Below are 27,081 nucleotides of genomic sequence, written 5' to 3'. Positions count from 1 at the left end.
CCATGGTATTACCATCACTGTACCATGGTATTGCAACTTTTTTTTTTAATATTTAAAAAATCCCCACCCTGCTTTTTTGTTGTTGTTGTTTTTTGTTAATAGACTGAATTAGGAGTTGAATTGAACATAGTCAATTGTAAGCCTTGGACGAAAATTTGGAAAGTGAATGATTCAAATATATTTCACATATTCGTTGATCTTAGTAGGGTGCTTATTTCAGTAAAAGTCATTAATATGTAACGTGGGTCTCTTGGCTGACCATCCCCCATTTGATACACCCGCAGCACAACACTGCCTGTGTTCATCCGATACCTTTGTGTTTTACTGATGTTCGATTCGCGAACGAATCGTTCATTCGAACCGATTCATTTGAACAGTTTCGCAATGCCTTTGTAAACCGCTTCACTGCAGCTAAGACTGTATGGTTACAGCAAATATTTGAGCATTCCGTGTTCAACAAAATGTTTATCGAAATACTTATTTGATTACATGAAACTGTTGAACAGGCTCGGTGAATTTGAGTCAACTCGCTAAAACGAACCAATTCCCTAAACCGAATCAGACAGCTCACCGTTATTGTGTTTGACTAGAGTGGAGGTTCGTGTGGATCACAGAGAGCCTGGATTCTCGTTCATCTGTGTTTGGTATGTCTTAACGCATGATTTTGTTTTTATTTAGCAGCAGAAATGAGGTTGCGTGTCGATATATGCGGACAGACGTCTTGTCTTGCGTTATGTCATTTATTTCTAAACGCTTGCGCAGAACGCTGCGGTTCTTCGCAATGCTGAGTGGTTTTTAGACATGGTGCCATTGAAACAGCTTGGAGTGGCATGCGAAATTAGGAATCTAATTTAAGGCACTTGTTATCCCTGTCCTCTATTCTGAGATCCACAATAGACCGTTTTAGTAAATGCAATCTCTGTTGCTCCCAAAGGAGACTTTACTGTCTTCTTGCATGATAAACTCAAAAGGTCTGCTTTAATAAATCAATAGCAGGTCTCATAGCTGTAAAGAAGATGAATCATTACAACAGTGTGTTATCTGATTAGTAAATGTCTGATGGTTGTCATTTAGTTTGGTCTTACATCGCTGATCCCATCTGTCTCCACCAACAGTAAATACTCATGTGAGTGTGTGTCTGAAGTGAACTGCTGCTTCACAGACACCAGATGTCCTTTTGACATCTTCTGTTCAAGTCAAAGGTGAAATCCTCCCCTCGGAGGTTCTCGAACTGTCCAAGGTCCTGAATCGTCCCTTGGCACCTGAACTCTTTAGCTCTGGGTCAGTTCGTATTTGGTCTGCCAGGGAAAGCTTGTGATTTCTATGCAGTTTTAGGGGAATTTGGCATTTCTTGTACTTTAGATTCTATGTAGTGCTTAGTATTAATCTTAAGTATATATATATATATATTTTGGTTATATCTATTTATTTTTTTCTACATTTTCATCTAATTTGTATGGAAGCTTGTTTCACAGGATAAACAAAAACAAAAAAGGTAATCTCACAATTGAGACTTTTTTGTATCTAAGTTTATTTCTTGCAATTCTGACATTTTTCTATCAATTCTGTCTTTTGCAAGATACATCTGCAAGATATAAACTCAGAATTGTGAGAAATAAAATTGCAGTTCTGAGAAAAATGAAATGCTGTTGGGTTGTTTTGACCCAGCGGTTGGGTTGTTTTGACCCAGCGGTTGGGTTGTTTTGACCCAGCGGTTGGGTTGTTTTGACCCAGCGGTTGGGTTGTTTTGACCCAGCGCTGCATGGGTTATATTTAACCCAGCATTTTTTAGAGTGTGAGGTTATATCTTGCAATACTTACTTTTTTTTCTTAGAATTGCGAGAAAAAGGTCAGAGTTGTGAGATAAAAACGTATTAATTTTTTTATTCCATGCCAGAAACAGACTTCCATACATTTGCTCTGAAGAATATGTAAGAAAACATGTTGCACAAGCCAGCACTGCTGAAAATATTTTTTCCCCCCCAGTCCTTTCACCTGATGAAGTCAAAGCCATAAAGTATACAGTAGCTCTTTAACTGGATTGTGTTGGAGGACTCATTCACCTTGCTGGTTATATTGTTGAAATCTCATTCTGAATCTGTCCTTCAGCCCCTATATAGCTTCAGATGGCAACTAAAACCAAGGAGAGCATGTCCTTAGAGGCTTTTAGCTAAACTCAAGGTACAATACAAGGGCCTTACAGACTGAACGCTTATCTGTGGGATAAAAATCTAAAGATATGCTTCAGTTTAAAACTCTGCTGAAATTCCTTTAGAAAGTCGATTAACATTGCATATTGCCTAATGTATCAGATACTTGTATACTGTTCGGTATGCAGTGAGGAGCACACTATTCCGTTCTGAATGATGTGTCTGTTTGGTTGCATAACCCACACCGAATCATTTGTATTTTATCAGTCTAGGCAAGTTCATGGTCAAACGCCTGTCACTGTGAAGGATGACCCAGAGTTCAGCAGGGCCATGTCATTGCTCACTTTAGGGATGATTGGGGTCAAGGGTCAGGCTCAAAGGCACAGATTTTATCACCCGGGTACCTACTTTCACCCTTTACACCCCACGTGGGATTCCAACCTGTGACCTGGTTACAGTGCTAATTCCTGTTACTCTGATTTGTCATTTTTTGCTAATTTTATTTGCTACCTAGTATTGGTATAATCAGTTTGGTATTGTATTTCTAAAGTTAATTCAGTACTTTATGAAATCCATCTAATATTTTATTTAAAAAAAAAGAATATAATAATGAAAATAATATAAAATAGTTTTATTTAGAACATTAATTTAGTATTTTATTAATTCAATTAATTTCACATTTTATTTATTACATTAATTTTAGTGTTTTATTTATAGCATTTAGCATTTTATCTGTAAAATTAATTAATCATTTTATTTACAAAATACTTTTCAAGTATACTTCTAAAGTCAATTTGGTATTTTATGAATAAAAATGTAGCATTTTATTTTTAAAATAATTCTGTAGTTTATTTGAAAATGTAAGCTGATATTGAATTAATACAATTAACTTCATACATTAATTCAGTGATTTATTTAAACATATAATATGGTATTTTATTAAAAAAATTAATTTTGCATTTTATTTTAAAATTCAAAATTAATTCAGTAGATTTTTAAAAATTTAATTTGTATTTTTTTAACAAATATGTGTGTATGTAATACGTATTTTATTAGCGAAATAAATGTTGAAAATATTAATTTTGAAAATTAATTCAGTAGTTATTTTCAAAATGTAATTTAGTATTTTATTAATAAAATCAATTTTGAAATGTATTTATAAAAGTATATTTAGTAGTTTATTTTAAAAAGTAATTTTGTATGATATATACAGTTATTTAGCACTTTATTTATAAAATCAATTCAGTAGTTTATATATGTAATTTGGTATTTTTTATTCAAATGAATTTCACGTTTTATGTATAAAATAAATTTACTATTTTATTTATAAAATAAATGTATTTTGTACATTATATTTATAAAAAAGTATTTGCTATTCTTTTGTTATTATTTACATGATTCAAATCAATGTGTGGTTTCAGTATAGGACTTTATAAAATGTGATATTTTTGTCGTCTTTATTTAGACAGTATAGGAAGAACAGAATTCTTTGGTAAAAAGAGACAGATATATGATCAGAACATTGTTTCTGGTCAAATTTGAACCTGAGCTGCTGCGAAGAACCAGTAGAGAGAATTGTAAGAGTTCAGGCCTGTATGACGTCTTTTATAGGATAGATTACGCTGTTCTTTGAAGCCTTAGGAAATCCATGCAACAAGATCTCAGCTGCTGCAGCTCTCCAGCGTCGTATTACCAGGAGGCTGGCTTGCTTTTTGACAGATTCTCATGTGTGTCTGTGCCGGTGTGGATATCAGCTGCGCTGTGACCTTGCCTTACCACATGAACACGTGCAAATCTGCTCAAATACGGCATTGGCTGCTGCGAGATCCTGCATTGATCTCTCTCTGCAGTCTTGCCCAAGTTTCTGTCTGTCTGTGAGATGGACAGAGATAGAGAGAAACTAATTGAAGAGGTGGATGGTAGGACATATCGATTGAGACTAGACGCTTGAGAGAAGACACCAATGAGCTGCCGAGGAGAGATGCAAGATTTATGCTTTGAACATTGCCAAGCGGCAAGTCTGCAGCGATCCGATATAAATAATCCGTTTCTCGGTTTCTAAACGTCTCTGAAGATGTTTACTTGTGCCTCACGGATGCTAAAAAGATGTGGGAACAAAGTGCAGTTTGTTCGATATTTCCACAACCCCACCCATAAGAAAGAAAAATCATGAATGAGATCTCTATAAAATCTCCATTGTTCTCCTAGGCTTCTTTTTACGGACTAAAATTTGCCAAGATTGAGAGTAATTCTTGTATACTTCAGTCTCTTAAAGGAATAGTCCATTAGGAACAGATTTGGAGAAATGAGTCATATTTGCTCACCAGTGGATGCTCTGCAGTGAATGGGTGCCGTCAGAATGAGAGTCCAAACAGCTGTTAAAAACATCACAACAATCCACAAGTAACCCACACCACTCCAGTCCATCAATTAATGCCTTCTGAAGTGAAAAGCTGCATGTTCGTACCATTTAACCATTGCTTCTGGCCAAAATAGGAGTCCGTAATTCATAATAACACGTCCTCCAGTGAAAAAATCCCTCCCCTGTTGTCCTCTTAACATCAAAATCCACACACATATTTGTTTCAAACTGTTTTGGATTTGTATATTATTGGACACTCATTGTGTGAATGCTCTCTACTCTTAAAAATAAAGACTCTTTATTGGCGTCAATGGTTTCATGAAGAATCTTTAACGTCCATGGAACCATTCCAAGGTTCTTTATAGAGGAAAAAGGCTCTTTAGATTATTACAATTTTCTTCACACTAAGAACGAAAGCGGTTCATTTAGGAACTGTTCACTGAAAGGTTCCTTGGGGAACCAAAAATAGTTCTTCAATGGCATTGCTGTGAAACCCCTCTTTTGAATCGTCTATTTTTAAGAGTGTTTTTTCATTCAAATGGATTTCAGAGCCTCAGTGGTGCTGCTTTTCCGGGGTGTGACTGTCATCATTGCTGTTAGCAGTTACGCAACCCCTCCAACACATTATTAAGACACACATGCACGAGAGAGATAAAGGGAGTGTGCATCGCTCTCTTGAGGATTCAGTGAATGAATGAATCACTCTCAGTTTATGACTCTTTTCCTACACAAAGCATCACCTGTGATGTTCAAATCTAAACACAGCTGTGGAGCTTTTGTGTTTCACTAACACTAACATAGCACTTGAGTTCCATTAATCAGAGGTGTTTATTATTGGCAGGAATCGCTGTTGCTTAGTGGTATTGTTAATGTTAACAGAAACAAATTAATCTTAACTATTAATCACAGATTGAAGTGAAGCTGAAATAAAAATAGATAAACATTAGGTGAAACTTAAACTTAAAATGAAAATTTGAAATGTTGTCTTAGCAAATAACTGAAATAAGTTGAAGTAGTAAAATTACTCAAACTAAAACAAAAATAAATGAAAGCTAAACAAATATTATAAAAACGAATAAAAATGACTAAAACACTAAAACTTACATGAAAACGAAGACTGGAAAATATACTAATAAAAGCTAATTAAAAATATGAATAAATACTCCAATATATCTATATAATACTAAAATAACACTGATACTAAGAGTTAGGGATTTGAACAAACTCCAAAATCTGTGTTTTAAACTTTGCCTCTGCCAAATGCAGGAACGAACAAAGTCATTATCTAATGCAGTTGTTTTGCATAAATTGTATCACTTTTATGGCTGCTGTGGGAACGTAAATCCTGCCTTTAAGTTAAATAAGCCAACCAGCTTATTGATCATGCATATGCATTAACTGGACCTGAATATTTGAGCTAAAGAGGCAAAAATATTTATGTCATTGTTGTCAGATTATTCCAAATTAAATTATATTCAAAGTTTCTCTTTTCAGCATTCTTCAAAGGAATAGTTCACCCCAAAATGAAAATTTGTTAAAAAATTCATCACCCTCAGGTCATCCAAGATGTAGATGAGTTTGTTACTTCATCAGAACAGATTTGGAGAAATTACATCATTTGCTCACCAGTGGATGCTCTGAAGTGAATGGGTGCCGTCAGAATGAGAGTCCAAACAGCTGATAAAAACATCACAAGTAATCCACACCACTCCAGTCCATCAATTAACATCTTGAGAAGCAAAAAGCTGCTTGTTTGTAAGAAACAAATCATTGATGTTTTTAACTTTAAACCATTGCTACTGATCAAAATACGAGTCTATAACGCTTCCTCCAGTGAAAAAGTCCATCTCCTGTTGTCTCTCACATCAAAATCCACCCACATATTTGTTTAGAGCTGTTTTGGACTGTTTTGGCTTGTAAATAATGCTTAATCCTGCAGATTTCTTTCCTGATTCAGATGAGTCAACGTTTTCACTGGTGAAAGCAACATTATGGATAGAGGACTTGTATTTTAGCTGCAAACAACGGTTTGAAGTTTACAATGTCTTCATGATGGATTTGTTTCTTACAAACACACAGCTTTTCACGTCTCAAGACATTAACTGATGTACTGGAGTGGTGTGGATTACTTGTGGATTATTGTGATGTTTTTATCAGCTGTTTGGACTCTCATTCTGACGGCACCCATTCACTGCAGAGCATCCATTGGTGAGCAAATGATGGAATGCTACATTTCTCAAAATCTGTTCCCATGAAGAAACAAACTCATATACATCTTAGTTGGCCAGTGGGTGAGAGAAATATCAGCAAATTTTCAATGATTGGGTTAAACTATCTTTTAATGCTATTCTAGTTAAAAGTACACCAGTCAGTGTGACTGCAGTCAACATTTGTTGGCTCTCATGTCAAACAGATCCTGTCACTTTAGTGTTATTGAGCTCAGGGCTGTGTGTGTGTGTGTGTGTGAGAATGCAGTGTTGGTAATGGATGCTCTGTGCTGTGTCAGCCTCTGTATTTCACACTTGAATGCACAGAACAGGAGCCAAGAAATAGTGTGGTAGATATCTATTTATTGTGTTCAGAGGCTCAAGCGTGAGGACAAGAGAGGCATGTACGGGTCTATCTTATGCAAAGAAATTGTGAAATAATGTAACGGCCTAAAAACTCATTTGTTGGTAGCTGCTGACTGCTCATTTTAGTTGTTATGCTTCATTTATGTGGCTTTCATTAGTATCCGGTTTGCAGTGAGCTGCTCTTAGATTGGATTTCATGCTGAGGAACGAACCGAGAGAGAAAATACACAGCCTGAACATTAATATGGTTATTTAGGCACAGAATAGAAGAGCACCCTTTGAATTTCCCTTTGGGTCGTGGAGAAAATTGGACTTCTGAAGGTGAAGAAAAGGCTATTGTCAGCGTGAACTGGGTTTGAACTCATGTGAAATTGGCAAGACATTAGCAGAGTGAATCTGCGAGGCTCATCTTTTGGAAATTAGCCAGTGCAATTAACCTGACTCGAGGCGCTGAGCTGGCTAAAGACGAAAAGACGAGCGAGATAACTCTTTTGATTCCCTCTTTTTTAAAAGAAAAAAAAATGAAAAAAGATTATTTAAAGCTATTTTTGTGTTAAATGAGAAAGTATTAAGTAGGCATTACAAACAGTAGCTTTAGAAATAAATACTTTATTTAATTCAACATAAATTTATTACACATAAATGTTTAGGCTACAACGGCCTAACGTAATCTATGGAACATAAAAGAAGATAATTTAAGAAACATTTTTTTCGTTCATGCAATGGAAGTCATTGGTAACCAAAACAGCTTTGTTACCAACAGTTTTCAAAATACAAAAGAAACTAATGCCGGGTTCAGACTACACGATATTTTTTGCAGAGCACTAATTCCGAGTATGGGTCACCACATGTCACGTCACTCACTTAAAAAAAAAAAAACATTTATTGTGCTTGTGCCACATGAGTTAGAAGCATCATTTATGTCTGCAGCACAAACAGCACAGGACAAAAGTACTTAAAGTTATTGGTTTGTTTGAATCATTAACCCTCAGTATGAGCAATAGCCTAGCTTATAGCAAACTCTACTAACATGGGCCTTTAGTTATAGTCTCAGCACTGAGCATCTCAGCTATTGATATCTGCTGGCCTCAGTCTGGCCTGATCAATGCTATTGACTGGTTCCTGTGGTGGGCGAGATCCAGTCCACTGTGTGCTGAACAGCTTTTAGTTGCCAATTAGCACCATTTTGCTTCCTTTTTTTGACCACAGTATTGAATAACAGCGTATCCATCAGTATTAGTCCCGATACTTTAAAAAAATATTTATTCTCTCATTTAGAAATGTTTCTCTCATCTACTTTTTGGGGCATTAATACCCTGCTTCCCAATTTACTTACTAGTATGCACTAAACTGTATGCACTAAAAAGGGGTGTGTAACATGTCACAAATAGCATCCTTCAATGAACACTTGACCTGAAATATGAAAAAACATTATTTTTGCTGTTTTATTTTAGATCGTGTCTGTCTTTTTAAGAGTCAGTGTGTGGTAATGTTGACCTCTGGCTAATCATTGATCGTCTGCCATCTTGCTGGGTGGGGTTGTCAAAGTTCACTTTAATGCATGAGTGTGTGTCAGAGCAAATGTTTGTAAATGAATATATACTGTGTGTGTATCTGTAATAGAGAGTGGGTAAAGTTACGTTGTGGCAGCTTTAGACACACCCATTAGTCCAACACTGGTCTGATGTCAGGAGTATCCAGTGTCACTCGCAGGTCCTGGGACATCTTTCTCTTTTAGGCTGGATTTACCAGGTGAGGCATTGTCTTATACTGAACAAATATTTTAAGTCTAAGTCAAATACTGAACGTCTGTCTTGAGTAAATTATAGCATATGTAAGGGTGAATGTCACGAAACCTGTCAAGAATATGTCCAGGTTAGATTTCACACCAAAATCAAAAGAAATATTATATTATATTATATTATATTATATTATATTATATTATATTATGCTTGTTCACTGTAAAAAGTATTTTTCAAGCTTGTAAATAAAACAAAGATAATTGGAGTACATAAGAAATTAGAAATAAGAAATTTCATTTTTTCGATTTCAAAATTTCATGTTTAATTCAAAGCGTTACTTGCTATTTATTTGTCATTATTTATTAAATTTACTTTAATAAATAAATGGTTTCAAAGTAAATTCAACACTTTTTTCAGTGTATATAATTTTTATGTGATTATCAATATGTGAAAAATGAGGATATATTGTAATTTATTTATTGACAATCATTTATTTAATTATTTGTTTTAATAATTTATTTATCATGATATTTGTTGTATTGGCTTTGATTTTTGCTACATTTTAATAATAAAAAATTGCATTCCAATAATTTTTTATGTAATAGAGCAACGTAATTAATAGAATAGAATCTACTGAGAATCAATATTGATAATAATATTATTTACAAAAAACATCTAGATGCATTATAAAAATGAAAATTTGAGAACAAAATGTACTTAATCATCACAAAAATAATGTCATAAAAAATAATTTATTTGTTTTCAAAATATAATTTCTTTAATTTGATTTTGCGTTGAAATGTAATTTATTGGAATGTTAGTCAAGATGACAAAAGCTGAAAAATAGTGAGTTATAGTGAATGATGAATGAATGAAATTCCAGTGACGTCAGTCGTCAGTTATGCAAATATGCCTGTAAGTATCACATTAATATAGTGACATCATGCATTATGATTGAGTGTGTCATCTACAGGGCTTTTACAACCCCTATTGCTGTAGCGAGAAGCTTTTCTGTCAGTATCACAGACGTGCTTGAGGATGTGCTGAAGTTTCCCTCTCAGCTCTTCTCTTATTTCAGTACCGTCACCTTTCAGGACTGCTCTAATCAACTCGATGTAGAGCCGATAGGCTGAAATTGTGTTGACTTGTGCAGGGCAGCGTGTCAGCGGCGGCCTCGCTGTGTTTGGACATCCGGCCTGTTTTTGCTGGCCGTGTGGAGAGCTTTTGGGAGAGAGGTGTTTAGTTTCGGTGCAGGGTGCCGCTTGATTATACTTTATTTATAGCTGCAGACAGCAAAGAGAAGCTGGTCATTGCTGAGGAGAATAAGGGATAGAAAATCACTCATTTATATGGAGAAAGAAAATTGGTGTAGGGTTTACTTTGAAACATTTTTATAAAATTGTTTAAACTACATTGGCTTATGCTGATCAGAGAGAAACAGCTTCTGCACATTCTTACATCTGCACATTTTCATTTTTAACAAATCCAGAAATTGATATAAAACAAAATAAAATGTATAATATAGAAGTATTTATAAAAGTAACATTATAAAAAGTATAAAATATATTAACAAAATTAGTATAATTTTTATAAACATTTTTTTAAACGTTGTAGGTTTTCAATTTTCTATAACTTCTGTTTTATTATTTATTATTACTGAATCAACTTGACTGCATTAGGTTACAGGTTTGTTCTTTAAGGTTACATCTGCACATTTTAATAGGATTATTTTAGTATTTGTAATATTTATAAAAAAAAATAGTGAAATTCAAAAAATTCTAAATTATAAAATACCACAAAATAAAGCATATTAGAATTGTTTTAAAATTATTTTTTCACTCAGAAACTTCTTATGCTATTTACAAAGAATTGCAAAGAAATGGTGAGCATTTTTACAGTGTCTATATGCATTTATATTAAAATATTGTATTAGATTAGGATAGTAAAATGCAAAATAGAGGGATTTTCAGTGGGGGTCTCATATTTTGGACCCTGGTAATAATAAAAAAAAAAACACAAAAAAAACATCACCACTTTTCTTTTTTGCAGTTCTGACAAAAATTTCTACAAGTACAAATATTCCAGATATTTTCTCAATTGATGTGATGTCAAACAATGCGTGATAACTATTCAAGAATGATCTAAAATAAATATGTTTCAAGTAGTTTTCCATGGACTATATAGCATGTGACACTGTTGGACATCTAAAACATTATGCTGTTTATCAGAACAGATGTCCATACAGCATCTTATGAGACCTTTGCAAGAACTTGAAGTGGTTGTATATGAGGAAATCAGCATCATGAGCCGTGGCATCAGATCTGAAGTCACATCACACATGCATGATGAAGCATTTCAGCCGACCGAGAGAAAATACAGCCCACATGGCTCAAGTTATAGTGCTTTGACGTATGCGGGTATGCAGGGACTCTAGAATCGTTTGTCGCTGTGATCCGTTAACTGAAGGCAATTAATTATTCATCAGTCCTGGGCTCAGAAGAACAGCTGATCATAATCCTGCCACTCTTGCATTTTCAGAAATGGCAAATGTGCACTGAAAATAAAAATGGTGTATATTTGTACATTTTAAGAGGCTATTTACCACCCACATAGCCACACCATTGCCATAAAAACTGCTAAATTGGTTTGAGTGTGTGTATGTGTAGGCTTGACTTCTTCTGCTGCTCATGCTGTTCCTCCTGCTGACTGATCAATAAGAGTCAGTTCTGCTCCTCATCCGTCTCTCATTACGTCTTTCTTCACTCCATCCTTTTCGCTTCTATCTCATGTGAGGTTGGTGGTTTGAGGCATACCAGAGAAATGTATTGCAGATTTTACTTACAGTATATGTAGCAAAAATGCCCCTGGTAGAAACACATATCTCTTTTGATATCATTTCCATTCTCTCTTTAGCTGTGATTGAAAGTGTTTGAAGGCTGTCGACATGCACACACAAGTTAACTGTGCTACACCTTCAGACTTTGAACAGCAGTCGATCAGCTTCAGATAAGTTATCTGAACACAGCCGTAGCAGCGTTCCTTTGAGCATCTGTGATGATGTCAGACTCCATTCATCACTGTTTAGACCTGATGATGAGGCTTTTACTCAGAACATTCTGTAATGCTGAACGGTTTACATAAATGATAACTGATTACTGATTTGTCAAAAGAGTTACAGGAATAGTTAATCTAAAACTATTGGGTTTGAATGACGCGAGGGAGAGTAAATTATATGAGAATTGTCGTTTTTGGGTGAACTGTCCCTTGAATTTGCTCTGTGCCATGGCACAAGGATGCATTTAATTGATCAAAAGTGACAGGAAAGACTTATAATGTTACAAAAGATTTCTGTTTCAAATAAATGCTGGTGATTTCGAACTTTCTGGTCATTAAGGAATCCTGAAAAACGTATCATGGTTTCCACAAGAATATGAATCCGCTTAATAATATGCAGTTTGTATAATATGCAGAAATGTTTCTTGAGCAGCAATCAGCATATCAGAATGGTTTCTGAAGGATCATGTGACACTGCAGACTGGAGTAATGATGCTGAAAAATCAGCCTTGCTTCACAGGAATAAACTGGATTTTAAAACATATTCAAACAGAAAGCAATTGTTTTAAATAGTAATAATATTTCAGAATATTACTGGGTTTATGGTATTTTTAATCAAATAAATGCAGCCTTGGTGAGCAAAAGAGACTTCTTTCAAAAGCATTAAAACATCTTACAGACGCCCAGCTTTTGAAAGGTAGTATATATTTAGAATATACATTTTCGGTATTTCCAAAAGCAAACAAACTGGTTAGACCATTTTTAACTATAACTGCATTACTGGCCTGATGAGAAATGAGAAATGTATGCTAAGCTTTGGTTGGTAAACAGTCGTTAACATGCCACTAGACATTATTATGTCCCTGTCTTTTTATAACACAGAAACTCATTCATCAATCATTAACATACTGTCATGGAAAAATGTCAAGAAATGTTCCAGCGGTTCTGTCATTCCTGGTCTTTTTTTATCATTTTCATATATATATGACATTTCACATATATAAGTATTACATAACTGTAAAGCATCATTTCCATCATTTCATGACATTGTTTTATCATAATATTGCTGTATAACTGGAATAAATTGCTATACAATTATAATTATTAAAAAGCTCCTTGTGATTTCTCGGTTTGGCCAATTTAAGCATCCATAAACAACGCAAAACACTAGCATTTGGAGTTTCTGCTAGTGATTCCTATGGAGAGAAAAATCACTTCCTGCCCTCCAGCTGCATTTCGCGCGTCATCAGTGACGTCATGTGCAAACAACCTCTTCAGCGTTTTTTGTAAAAAAAACAAACAAACAAGTAGATAGATAGAAGCCTTAAAGCTGAATTCTAATCCAATATAAAATATCTTACAGTTAGAATTTTATATAATTTCTGTGAGATTTGTGAGACTTTCTCAAGTTAGTCTGGTCTTTTAGTCTGATCTGATCTTTAAAAATGACTTTAGTGTAACCTAATGTACTGTCATATTAATTAAATAATTTGGTCACACTTTATATTAGGTGGCCTTAAATACTATGTACTGAAAAAAAGTGGGACCAATAATTTTATATAATTATAAGATATGCTATATAATATGTTAATAAAATAATACAATTTATAAAATAAAAATGCTATAAAATTGTAAAAGAAATCTGTTGAAAATAGCACCAAATATTGTCTTCAGTGTTGTTTTTGTCGAAAATAAATAGAAGCCTTAAAGCTGAATTCACCCCCCTTCACCCCAAGTCCCCCCCACCTCACTCTGTCAGAATAATTCAAGTCAAGTGTGATTAGTCTCTCTCTCTCTCTCTCTCTCTCACACACACACACACACACACACACACACACACACACACACACACAAACTGCTGCACTTGTGAACACCCACTTTTTTCACCAAGAAGCGTTTTTAACTACCCAGCATACAGTGAGTTTGACTGCGTCTTCAGTTACTCTAAAGCCTAACGAAACGCTTAACCCAGGAACAAAGAGGCGAAACTGAACAAAAGTGTGAAGCGGAGAAGCAGTTGGGGTTGTTTTTTGGCGGTGGAGGGTCCCACGTGCCTGGGATCTGAAGGCAGCCTGTGCCCTGGCTGAACGCGGGGGATTGGTGAGCCTTTTGTTGCTTTTCCTCTTTTGTCGTGGTTGGAGTGTTCGTCATCAGTATGGAGGAGATGATGCATGTGCTGGAGGAGAGCTTTGTTTGGGGGAAGCGTGGGGTTTTGTTTATGACTGTCGGACTCGTATTTGCATTCATGCATTTGGCAGACGCTTTCATGCTGCTTGCATTGCATTCAAGGTATACATTTAATTATGATTAGTTGAGTTTATCAGAGTTACTTTAACACATGCAATGGCTGGAGTCTCTGTTTTTGTGTGTATTTTAGTGCATTCATACATGCAGTGACCATCTGTTGGCGTGTAGATTGTATTTGAATGTGCTTGTATTATTTAATACTGTCTCATATAATTTGAAATGAGATAAAGATAGTATTTAATGCCAAGATAAAGTTGTCTTACTTATTTGAAGACATTTTAATGTGATCTAAATATAGAAAGTGATTAAAGTTTATGATCTTAAATAATGTGGCATGTTTTATGAATTTGTGATGCAATGTTTTGAATGTTGCTATGATCTAAGTCAATCAACAGTTTAGGATGCCCAACCTCTTTTACAGTTCTTTTGTCTGATGTGCCAAATAGAGTCATGTGCAATGATTAAAACGCCGCCCACTGCCGCCACGTCAGTTTGAATGGATTAACTGGACATGCTGCCCAAATTGAGGCCATTTTGCCAAACTGTTTTTGAGCAACTTGCACAATAATTTCTTTAACCCTGTAAAGTTTTTAGACAAAATGGCTTTAGACAAAATATTTTTAAAAAGCTGCATATATATATTTTTTCATTTGTATTTGATACATCAGGGTTTTATGTCTCACATATGTTGCAGAAGAGAATATGGAGCTCAAACTCAAGAAAAAAGACCTCAGGTTTATTGCTCAAACTGAGCAAAAGTATGCAATTTTGTGCAGATGCTGATATTTATGTAACCAAAAAGTTAGAAATTCTGGTTGTAATATAAATCAATGAGATCATTATAACAGTATAGCAGATACTTACATAAAATCTTTATCATAAAAGCTTTGTAGTTTTAAAACATATAATGCAATGCAATACAATACATGATGATGAGAGATGAACAAATAAATAGAAAACATGATTTTTCTTTTTAAAGGGGTCATATGATGTTGCTAAAAAGAATCACAACGAAACACCCAGCATCTTCACGACATGGCGGCAGCAACAATACCACAGCGAATAAAAGTTACGCCTTCTTTCTTTGTGTGAACATTTGGGCGGCGTTATGCAAATCTTCCCACATCGTGACGTAGACGTGGGGGCGTGTTAGAACGAGCCGTTTTAGGTAGGTGTGGTTGACTCTTAAATTTTATAAAGAATATCTCTTTGGATTTGAGACTTTAGTCTTTGCAACTTTACAGATCTTCTTATGCACCCAAGAGCTTGTAACACTTAAAAGAGAAAGGAAAAATTTAAATCGCATTATATGACCCCTTTAAAAGAAAATGATTTATGGATAGTTAAATAAACCAAAGATGCTTCAGGCCATAAAGTGTTCATCTTGAAGAATTACCGTAACACTTTACAATAAGGTTCCATTTGTTAACGTTAATATTATTTAATGGACCTGAGCTAACATGAACTAACAATGAACAGTTGTATTTTTATTAACTAATGTTAACAAAGATTAATAAATTCTGTAACAATGCATTGCTCAATGTTAGCTAATGCATTAAATATAGTTAACAAATGGAACATTACTGTAAAGTGTTACCATCATTACTAACAATATTCGTAAGTTATTCTTGCATTTACTTTATAAAAATTAGTAAAGATTTCACAGCAAAAAGACACGTGAACCACAATCTGGAGGTGGACGTTTGAACAGTGATAAAAAGGCTTTGTGATACTATCAATCAGATGACAGAAAGGATTGTGTGCAACATGTAGATCACTTAAAGGTCTTATTTGTGTATAGATTTAAGATTTCTTTGTTGTTCATTTTGGTGCATTTATGCCGTACGTCATTGTTTTTGTCTCTCTGAACTGTGTTCACATTTATTGGTTTCAGTTGACACAATCATTATTCAGCCCCCCCTTCCGGTGTCTTAATAAATAACTGGAGGCCCTTAAATCAGAACGTCTCATCTTGTCAGGTCTGAATAATGGCATGACATCATCATGGCTCGCCTATAATTTTATTATCATTGCAAACACTCAGAAGTCACTTGAGTCATTTGTCAATGTCGTTTTTGTTCGTTTTCCTAGTACGCCTTCAGCGAGCCATAGTATGGCATTCATACATTTTCTCCCAAGGTTATGTTAGATGTTTTAAGATGTTGTTGTGCGTTCAGGTCATGTTTGTATACTGTGACATTGGATTTGTCTCTTCTCTCTGGGTTCTCGGTCATTTCCTTCAGTGTTTTCACTTTGATTGATGTCCATCACTTTGACGAGATGGTTGTCAATCACTGATAGAGAGTTAAATTATCATGATACAATCAGGCCTCAAACTGAAGCTGAGTGTTTGTTTCCAGGCATAATGTGGCCAGATATAAAGTGGCCGTGGGATTTAATCATACTGAATCATTTGTGTAGTCTGGTCAGATGACACCTTTGTGTTCAAAGTCTGGACTTTTGGTGGCTATTCTTTAAGTGAGAATATAATAAACAGAATATCAGAATATAGACGTATACATACAGAAGAATATACAAAATCACATAGATCTCTACATTACTAATTTGTCACATTAGCATGTTATTGAATGTTTTGTACAGGCAAAAATGACATTTTAATTAAGTTTCCTTCGACAGATTCAATTAGGTATTGTCTGGGTTTAGATAAACACAAAACAATATAACTTACAAGCCATTACTATTGCAAATATTCCCTGCGTTGTATATGAAACCGCAGCGACATGCTTTGTCAGACAGCGTCTCTGTTTAGATTCAGTTGAAATGATGGTCTTTATCATGAATCGCCACTCCCAGAAATATTGGGTTTGGGTTAGTGGAGGAACTATATTGGTTTAAAATAACCTTGCCGATCCATGAGAGCGTGCATGTCCAGAACAACAGATCTAGTTTCCACTTGATTGCTAAAAGATTCCTCCAGGGCTGTTTTGGGCTCCACTTTGTTTTCTTTTTGTCAGTGATTTAGCAATAGGCATGTAACCAAATGACATTTTTAATATTGAAGAGGCTACTTGGGTTGGTAGTCAGCGACAGGGCACCCATTATGGACATCTGTGCAAGTTTGTAAATTAGTCTTGAATGCTCAGAAAACTAAATTCATGCCTAACACAAAACAAAAGACTATTTAAAGGAATAGTTCACCTAAAAATGAAAATTTGCTGAAAATGTACTCACCCTCAGGCCATTCAAGATGTAGATGAGTTTATTTGTTCATAGGAATAGATTTGGAGAAATGTAGCATTCCATCACTTGCTCACCAGTGGATCCTCTGCAGTGAATGGGTGCTGTCAGAATGAGAGTCCAAACAGCTGATAAAAGCATCACAATAATCCACAAGTAATCCACACCACTCCAGTATATCGAAAAACTGCATGTTTGTAAGAAACGAATCCAGACATTTCCGAGACGTTTTTAACTTCAACTTTATCGCTCCTGGCTAGTTCTGGGCACTAAATGTTTTTTTGTTTTTTTTAGGATTCTGACTTCACGGTTATCACATTTCCCCCCCTGATTGTGCCTTTATATGAATCAGAATGCATGAAACAGAACCACTGCATTTCAATTAAGATCCAAACAAACATGCTACATGAGCAGCTTTTGATGTAAATTAGATTGTATAATTTCACAATTTGAAGCAAAAACATAATGGTCTGACCTTAGCTTTGTGAAATTATGCCACATAAAACATGAATGAAACAAATTCACTCTCTGCCAGCAGGTGGCGCTTATGGAACAGCTGTGACATAGCGTTTCCTTGGGTACAGCTGTAAACAAAGCAGCGCTGCTCTTTTAAATACTACATTAATATGCAATATGGAGGTAAGATGAAAAGAAAATACCATCTAAACTTTTCTGAACACAGCCAGTTCCCATCAGGGATGCATTCATGTCAACCCCCACTCCCAGTTCAGCATGTAAGATTTTCTTCCAATATTTTGCGCATGGTGAAGTGAGTTTGCTCTGCTACAGTGTTTTCTCCTCTTCACGTTCGTCTTCAGCGTCTCTGGCCTCTGTTAACAGCCGTTTACAGTTGGTTAAAGCATTAATTGTGTGTTATCAATAGTTCTAAAAGTTCTCCAATCATTAGTCAGAAGTGTATGCAGTTAACGTTGCTTAGCCGCTTGTACCGGTATGCCATTTTTATTTATTTTTTCATACCGTGTCCGTAATTTAAACCGGTTTACCGTTTGAACAAGTATGTTACCCAGCTGGCCAAAATACTAGTTCATAATTCATAATAACGCTCATTAAAATCCACCAGCATCTTTGTTTAGAGCTGTTTTGACTGTTTTTGGTTGTAAACAGTGCTTGATCTGTGCAGATTTCTCTCATGATTCAGAAGAGACAACCTTTTCACTGCAGAAATATTTTAGCTGGAGGCAACAGTTTGAAGTTAAAACGTCTTAATGTTGGATTAGTTTCATACCAACTTTTCGCTTCACAAGACGTTAACTGATGGATTGGAGTGGTGTGGATTATTGTGATGATTTTTTAGCTGTTTGGACTCTCATTCTGACGGCACCCATTCACTGCAGAGGATCCAATGCATTTTATGGTGAACTATTCTTTTAAATTACTAAATGCATGGTCCAACTTGACATTTTGATGTTTTAAATGTATTTAACAAAGCATCATTTTCGTGTAGGAGGTCCTGTTAGGTTGGTATAGAGGGTAAAATACTTTACTTTGTTGTTCTTGGTAAGTTTTTGCACAATAGTGCTTATGTTCTCATCACTTTTGTCATTTTCTCTTTTCTGCAGTACATGGTGAATTTCATTTGTTAGCTTCAGTCCTGCTCTGCCAAATCTCACAGCATGTCGGGTGCCTACGATGAGTCCGCCATGTCCGACGAGACCACGGACAGTTTCTGGGAGGTCAGGCTCAAAATCTTACTACATGTTGTTTTTGAATATTATTAATCACACATATCTCATTTGTCCAGGCATGCACAGGCAACTACGGCTGTGAAGCGCTGGTGGTTGATTAGATGCCGAACATGCTGTTAGCGATTGTCACGTGATGTTGTATCATATTGACTAATCGACTTTCAGTGATGTGGAAGTGTGTCATTCAGCCAAAGGGAACCAAACATTATATTGATCAGCATGGTATTAACATAGTAAAACTGTGTCATTGTTGTTGATTTATCTGCCATAAATTATAGAGCAGACTCTAGTAAGATCCCATTCACTTTCTCCACAGAGAAATCAATTTTTAACAGATAATATAAAGCTTTCAAGCCAGACCTAGCGTGAGGTTTGAGATTGTTACAAGCAAGTAAATATCATTTTGACTCCATATAAAAATGTGTTTGATAGAATACAATTTCTGGCATAATCCTAAGAGAGATCTTCCAAATTACGTAATTAAGTATCCCGATGCTCTTAAACTATGTAATTATAAAATATATGATATTTAATAAAAATTGATCAAATAAATAATTACACCTAAAATGTCTATATATAATTTAGATATATTAAGAATTAATTTGATGTTTTATTTTTTATATAATTTATATTTTTGTTTTATTGTTTGTTTAAGAAGATGGGCTATATCTATACTGTTATACTACTCTTACTATCGCTGTAGTATATAGTATGCATACGGCACACACTATGCAATTTCATATTTATAATTTTTATGTAATTTTTTTATATTAGTTATATCATTTTTTCATGATATATCATGTATAGTATTATGTAATAAATATATATATTACAAGTATATTATACATATACAGTGTATATATAACAATATAAAACTATTGAGAGAACAATTTTTTTGATGATTTTAATATACTTTTTTCATTTCAAATCCAAATTTTATTGGTTGGTTAAATTAATTAGATTTAGTTTTATTATTATTTTAGATTAGATTACATTTTTGTAGATTACATTTGTTTGTTGTATGTTTTTTTTTTTATCCATATGGAACCAAGGACACTGAAGAAGTGGACAGTCACGGTTTTCTATTGAATTACAGATCATTTAGCTCTAATGCTTTACTGCTGCCCTGTCCGTGACTTGACCTATTTCAGAATGTATCAATGTTTCTCAGGTTGGGAACTACAAGCGTACAGTAAAGCGAATCGAGGATGGCCATCGACTCTGCAATGACATGATGAGTTGCATCCAGGAGCGTGCCAAGATCGAGAAGGCCTATGCGCAGCAGCTCACCGACTGGTCCAAGAGGTGGAGGCAGCTGGTGGAGAGAGGTGCTGAATGATTGATGATGTGACCATGGAGAACCGTGTTTGTGCAGAAATCCTTGAATAGATTTAAAGCGACAATCTTGAAAGCAAATGTTTTGTTGCTTCTTAAGCTAAATAAACTTCTCTTTTGCCCTCGCTTTCTCACTCAATCAATTTGAATGCGTTGTTTATTGCCGCTCGCAGGGCCGCAGTACGGGACTTTGGAGAGAGCCTGGGTCGCTCTGATGACAGAAGCAGAAAAGGTGAGCGACTTGCACCAGGAGGTGAAAAATAACCTGCTGAACGAGGACTTAGAGAAGGTGAAGAACTGGCAGAAAGAGGCCTACCACAAACAAATGATGGGCGGCTTCAAAGAAACCAAAGAGGCAGAAGAGGGTTTCCGGAAAGCCCAGAAACCTTGGGCCAAAAAACTCAAAGAGGTGAGGAGACAGAGCTTTGTGGCACTTTCTCTTTTAAATATGCAATGTGCAATGATGTTCTTTTGAACTTTGTATTTTTCAAAGAATCCTGGTAAATAAAATGCATCATGGTTTCCACAAAAATATGAAGCAGCACAACTGTTTCAACATTGATGATAATCAGAAATGTTCCTTGAGCAGCAAATGGCATTTTAGAATGATTTCTGAAGGATCATGTGACACTGAAGACTGGAGTAATGATGCTGAAAATTCAGATTTGATCACAGGAATAAATTAAAATTTTAAATATATTAAAATAGAAAACAGTCTGTTAATTTGTAATAATATTTCACAATATTACTGTTGTTATCCATTTTTATAAATGCAACCTTGGTGAGAAAAAAAAAACATCTTTCAAAACCCAAACCCCTAAATTTTGAACATTAGTGTGCACATTTAAAATTTACAGATTTTAAAGGCACACCAAGTAATATTTCCAATCAAAAACATAAATATTACTTTCAAAAAATGTCTTGTGAAAAAAAAAATCAGCTTCTTATTTTTGTGACCTTAAGTGAAATCCCATAAATGCTGATGAATTAGAGGCAATTTGGAATGTAAATAGTGTTCATACTGTGCATAGTGTGCATATTTTCTGTATGCATGGAATACTAGAGTATATTTGCCTAAATGTGTAGTATACAAAAGAGCAATGTGTGGGACAGCTATATCCCAGAATGCAATGTGCGCAACTTTACATTGCATTTTTAGAGTGACAATGGAAACGGAATCAATATCAATAAAATATTTGATTTAAACATGCAAAATAAAACATGAATTAAACACGTAATGCATGGCGGCATACTACTGTTTGAAATGTTTGTCATTAAGTAATGTGTTCTGTTTCACATACGCAGCAAGCAGCGCACTAGTATTCTACTGCAAATATAGCCATAGACAAAGACTGACTTAATGCACTTTTAATGTTATGTCCTGACTTGGAACTGCAAGTCATTTTGAAAATATCTTTGCTCAAATCAACAAACAATTGCCTTAAACTGCTTATGCTTATCAAGTTCATCTTATCTTCAATCTGCAGTTGGAAACAGCAAAGAAAGCGTACCACATGGCCTGCAAAGAAGAAAAAATTGCATCCACAAGGGAGGCCAATAGCAAAGGAGAGGCATCAGTCACATCAGATCAGCAAAAGAAACTCCAGGAGAAGTTAGACAAGTGCAAAAACGACGTTCAAAAGGTCAGGCAAGGAAATAATGCATATTATGCACAACATGCATTATATATGAAAAAATCTTAATTGTCCTAAAATAGTTTTATTTCTTATGAAATATATTTACCTAAAATGGGTTTTGCATTTTGTCATTATTTTCATGACACTTAATCACATTTCCCTGACAAATATTCATTATTTCAGTGTGTCTAAAAATTGCCTTATTTCTTATTTAATATATCCACCTGAATTTACTATTTCATATTTTTTTCTTTGCAGTCCACTTATAATATAGCAGGTTTTGTGTACCAAACATGACCATTTTTTGTCCTCTCTGGCCCATGAACTGGGTCAGAATTGAACTTTTAGAACTTTATGCAAATACTCTCTGTTATGATTGGCTCACCTCTTTACATTTGCATAAATGAGGAGTCTCATATGCAGCAAGTCAGAGGATTTAAGATGCTGTTTGTTTTGTGTTTCAGGCCAAAGAGAAATACGAGAAGAGCCTTGATGAGCTCAGCAAGTGCACGCCGCAGTACATGGAGAACATGGAGGTGGTGTTTGAGCAGTGCCAGCAGTTTGAGGAGAAGAGGCTGAACTTCCTCCGGGAAGTGCTTCTGGATATCAAACGCCATCTTAACCTCACCGAGAGCCAAAGGTAAGCTTCAAATCACCTGAACCTGGTGGTCTGAAGTCTTGTCTTTTTATGAACATAATACATTCATAAACATACTTGATTTCTGGTTTTTGATGTCTTTTGAGGTCATCTATATGCTAGTGTCCTATTGAGGAATGAAACTTTTAATTAATGAGGAAAAAAAATTTACTTAAATGATTTTAGCAAATGGCTGCAATATAACAAAGAGTGAAAAATTTAAGGGGGTCTGAATACTTTCCGTACCCACTGTATATATATATATTTATATATATATATATATATATATAGTTATATAGCTTTTTAGTCAGCAATGATGCATTCAATTAATAAGTGACAGTAAAGGTATTATTCATAATATTGTATGTATTATGAAATAATAAATATTACTTGAGCTGCAAATCAGCATATTAGAATGATTTCTGAAGGATCATGTGACACTGAAGACTGGAGTAATGACGCTGAAAATTCAGCTTTGCATCACAGGAATAAATTACATTTTACAATATATTTAAATAGAAAACAGTCCTGTTTCATTTTAATAATACTTAACAATATTACAGTTTGTACTGTAATTTTTGATCAAATAAATGCAGCCTTGGTGAGCAGAACAGACTTTCAAAGACACAACAAAAAAATCTTCCCAACCCCAAACCTATATGTATATACAGTATATGCACACACACACACACACACACATTACATATTATATAGACTTTTTTCATTAAAAATCATACCGACCCCAAACTATATGATTTATAAGTTGCAGTCTTTCTCTAAATATTTATGCTGGCCCATATACAAAATTCACAAATTATAATTTTAATAGCCTTTCAATGCCCTGCCCCAACTTCCTATTGAAATAGGAAATACATGAATATATAAGAAAATTGCATTTACCAAACCAGTCATCAGTCTCTTAATAATCTCTTTAATTCAATCTCTACAGCTATGCTGCAGTCTACGGGGAACTAGAGCGAACCATCGCCTCAGCCAGTGCTCAAGAAGACCTCAAGTTGTTCAGCAACGTCCACGGGCCAGGCATGCACATGAACTGGCCGCAGTTTGAGGTAAAGTCAGTATGTGGGATCTGTGAGGATGTGCAACACCACATATCTGGTGCTAGTTACTGAATATCACTCATAATCCATCCTGTCTCTGAATCAGGAGTTCAACCCAGAGCTGAGCCACTCCATTAATAAGAAAGAGAAGGTGAAGAGGAACCATGATGGAGTCACGTTGACTCAAGTCACACATGGTGTAGATCAGGGCACACCGCAGACTGCAAACCGGGGCAGGTACTGATGCTTTTGTGCTATTGAAGCTCTTTGTTAATGTTTTCATCTACGAAGAAACTTAACTTGAGCTTCTCTCATCTGGTTGTGCTCTTCAGCGTGAGCAGTTCTGAGAAGAACCAGCAGTATTCTGCCGAATGGTCCGATGACGAGCAGCCGCCTGCGGCTCAACCAGCCAGCGAAACAAATGGCGGTGAAAATCCGTTCGAAGAGGAGAGTAAAGGAGTGCGAGTGAGAGCGCTGTATGACTACGAGGGCCAAGAACAAGATGAGCTCACATTTAAAGCAGGTGAGAATCACCAATCAAAACCTGTGAGACCCATACTGCCCTTCAGAAGTTTGGGACTGGTAAGATGTTTTAAATACAGCCTTGGCTAGAAGTAATATTGTGAAATATTATTACAATTTAAAATAACTGTTTTGTATATGAATATAATATAAACTGTAATCACACACACACACACACACATTACATATTATATAGACTTTTTTCATTAAAAATCATACCGACCCCAAACTATATGATTTATAAGTTGCAGTCTTTCTCTAAATATTTATGCTGGCCCATATACAAAATTCACAAATTATAATTTTAATAGCCTTTCAATGCCCTGCCCCAACTTCCTATTGAAATAGGAAATACATGAATATATAAGAAAATTGCATTTACCAAACCAGTCATCAGTCTCTTAATAATCTCTTTAATTCAATCTCTACAGCTATGCTGCAGTCTACGGGGAACTAGAGCGAACCATCGCCTCAGCCAGTGCTCAAGAAGACCTCAAGTTGTTCAGCAACGTCCACGGGCCAGGCATGCACATGAACTGGCCGCAGTTTGAGGTAAAGTCTGTATGTGGGATCTGTGAGGATGTGCAGCGCCACATATCTGGTGCTAGTTACTGAATATCACCCATAATCCATCCTGTCTCTGGATCAGGAGTTCAACCCAGAGCTGAGCCACTCCATTAATAAGAAAGAGAAGGTGAAGAGGAACCATGATGGAGTCACGCTGACTCAAGTCACACATGGTGTAGATCAGGGATTCCTGTGATCAAAGCTGAATTTTCAGCATCATTACTCCAGTCTTCAGTGTCACATGATCCTTCAGAAATCATTCTAATATGCTGATTTGCTGCGCAAGAGACTGCTTATTATTATCATCAATGTTGAAAATAGTTGTGTTGCTTCATATTTTTGTGAAAACCTTCTTTGATGAATAGAAAGTTGAAAAGAACAGCATTTTTTTGAAATAGAAATATTTTTATTTTTTATATTATTTATATTTTATATGAAAATGTTATAGCCTACAATTTATGTTCTATAAATGTTTTCAAAAAATTCCATTTTGGTTGTGGGAATGTTAAACTGTACCTGTTTTCTTACTGTGAGTCAAATGTTATATAAATATCTCAAAACATTTTTTAATATTCGAATAGTGAGCTGTGTTATGAATGTACGTAAGGGCTAAAGTACAGTCAGATGTATATTATAATGCACACTTGCCAGAATAAATAAATGAACATTAAATATATTTTTATAATTATAATTTTATTGTGTGAAAAGAAAATTCAAGAGACATGAAACTACCACAGCTACTAGAAAATCAGTGTTTGATCCTTAAAATCTAGATCTAAGTCGTCTTTTTTATGAATATAAAGCATTCATAAACATAGTTTCTGTTTATATGTTCTATATGCCAGTGAACTGCTGATGAACTAAATTTTAGCTGATTTTTAAAAATAACTATACTTTTATTCAGCAGGGATGCATTAAATTGATTGAAAGTGACAGTAAGGACATTTATAATGTTAAAATAGACTCTATTTTAAATGTAAAAAAACCCAAACATTTTATTCATCAAAGAACCCTGAAAAAATGGATCAAAAGACAAGAGGCATGAAACTAGCACAGTTACTACAAAATCAGTGTTTTATTCTTAAAAATGCCCATCTTTGCATTTTATCTGCTCATATTAACCATAGGTCCATGTTTTCTCAGGAGAAGAGCTGACCAAACTGGAGGATGAGGACGACCAGGGTTGGTGCAGAGGCCGGTTGGACAGCGGTCAGCTAGGCTTGTACCCAGCTAACTACGCCGAGCCCGTTTAGTTGCCTTGTGCGGTGAAGAAGGCCTTAAAGACTTTACCCCGCACTGCTCGAATGCGAGATTTCAGAGAAACGACAATTTCCTTGCCTGATTGACTTGCTGAGAAGCTTCACGCAGCATTTCCTTAATACCATAACGAATAAAACCTACAGTATCCGAAACACATATCGTACCCCAGCGAGAGCAGGGAATGATTCTGTGCGTCTATGTAGCCATGTTCAGTATGAATTATTGTGCTGCTGACATGTGTTCGCGTATGGTCTCCTGTAACAATATTAATGTGATGACGTCCATGAAGCCTAGCATAGCGAGAATCAGCTATGCAATGTGTATACTAGACTTTTATTTTGAAGTGGAGGTTCTGTGTTAAACCTAGTGGCTCTTTCTCCTGTATCAACATGAAACGGCATTTTCAATCTATTTCGCTTACATAATTTGAGGTATTTATGGATATTCAATGAGAAAAATGTAGAGCGGGACTTGCTTTTATGCTAATTGGATGTGAAAAGAGGGCGTTACATACTAGAATGGATCCATGTAGTTGAGGGGTGGGGCTTGATGACATCATTCAACAAGGAGAGTTGTTGTAGAGGCGGAGCATTTTTATTTTTTTTACATATTTTTCTCGACGAATTGTGCACAATAAGACCAGAAACGTGTGTAAATAGGGTCAGTTTTGCTTTAATGCGTCATGATTTTTTTTCCAAGTGTAAATAATGCCACAAAACACCTTAAATTCACTTTTCTTTGTTTTGTTTTTTATCTTTTCTTCTTCTTTTTTTAAACCTATTTTTAAAAAATTGTGAACAAAGAACAAATTGTAAGTTTTCACTTAAAAGAGTGCAGAACTTTGGAGAAGTGTCTAGAAACTTTTTTTTTTTTCTTTTTTTTTTGATATCCTTATCGTAAAGGACTGCTGGTGGAAGTTTTGGATTTAATGATACAAATTCAGAATTTTTGAGCTTGTTTATGAGACTGGGTGTGTCTTTTAACATGCGATCCATAACTGATTCAGTGGGCAAACTCCTTACTGTAGCGC

At 35.3% G+C, this 27,081-nt stretch overlaps 1 protein-coding gene across 3 annotated transcripts; it reads left to right on the top strand.

Annotated features, from left to right (window-relative positions):
* The first annotated feature begins 570 nt into the window (after window positions 1-570).
* LOC107724531 (protein kinase C and casein kinase substrate in neurons protein 1-like) lies at window positions 571-26,705 on the top strand. 3 transcript variants are annotated; one of them, XM_016533507.1, is made up of 10 exons: window positions 571-644; window positions 18,907-19,020; window positions 20,204-20,360; window positions 20,541-20,776; window positions 21,855-22,010; window positions 22,469-22,644; window positions 23,591-23,711; window positions 23,809-23,939; window positions 24,035-24,225; window positions 25,935-26,705. In XM_016533507.1, the coding sequence occupies exons 2-10, from the start codon at window positions 18,961-18,963 to the stop codon at window positions 26,042-26,044; spliced, it is 1,338 nt and encodes a 445-aa protein (XP_016388993.1). In that variant the 5' UTR covers window positions 571-644; window positions 18,907-18,960; the 3' UTR covers window positions 26,045-26,705. The 3 variants fall into 3 exon arrangements, with proteins under 3 accessions (XP_016388993.1, XP_016388994.1, XP_016388995.1); XM_016533508.1 differs by lacking the exon at window positions 571-644 and adding an exon at window positions 8,682-8,837; XM_016533509.1 differs by lacking the exon at window positions 571-644 and adding an exon at window positions 13,724-13,981.
* The last annotated feature ends 376 nt before the right edge of the window (window positions 26,706-27,081 follow it).

Source organism: Sinocyclocheilus rhinocerous, unplaced genomic scaffold (genome assembly GCF_001515625.1).
Source record: "Sinocyclocheilus rhinocerous isolate Xijiao unplaced genomic scaffold, SAMN03320098_v1.1 scaffold1206, whole genome shotgun sequence".
NCBI classification, from domain to species: Eukaryota; Metazoa; Chordata; class Actinopteri; order Cypriniformes; family Cyprinidae; genus Sinocyclocheilus; species Sinocyclocheilus rhinocerous.
The sequence above is the reverse complement of the archived record's forward strand: the minus strand, read 5'-3'. Positions and strand labels throughout refer to the sequence as shown.

Coding starts and splice junctions, on each gene's coding strand:
- LOC107724531 (XM_016533507.1), top strand. CDS start 18,961: ATGTCGGGTGCCTACGATGAGTCCGCCATGTCCGACGAGACCACGGAC. Junction 22,645..23,590: donor AACCTCACCGAGAGCCAAAG/GTAAGCTTCAAA, acceptor CAATCTCTACAG/CTATGCTGCAGTCTACGGGG. Junction 23,712..23,808: donor TGAACTGGCCGCAGTTTGAG/GTAAAGTCAGTA, acceptor TCTCTGAATCAG/GAGTTCAACCCAGAGCTGAG.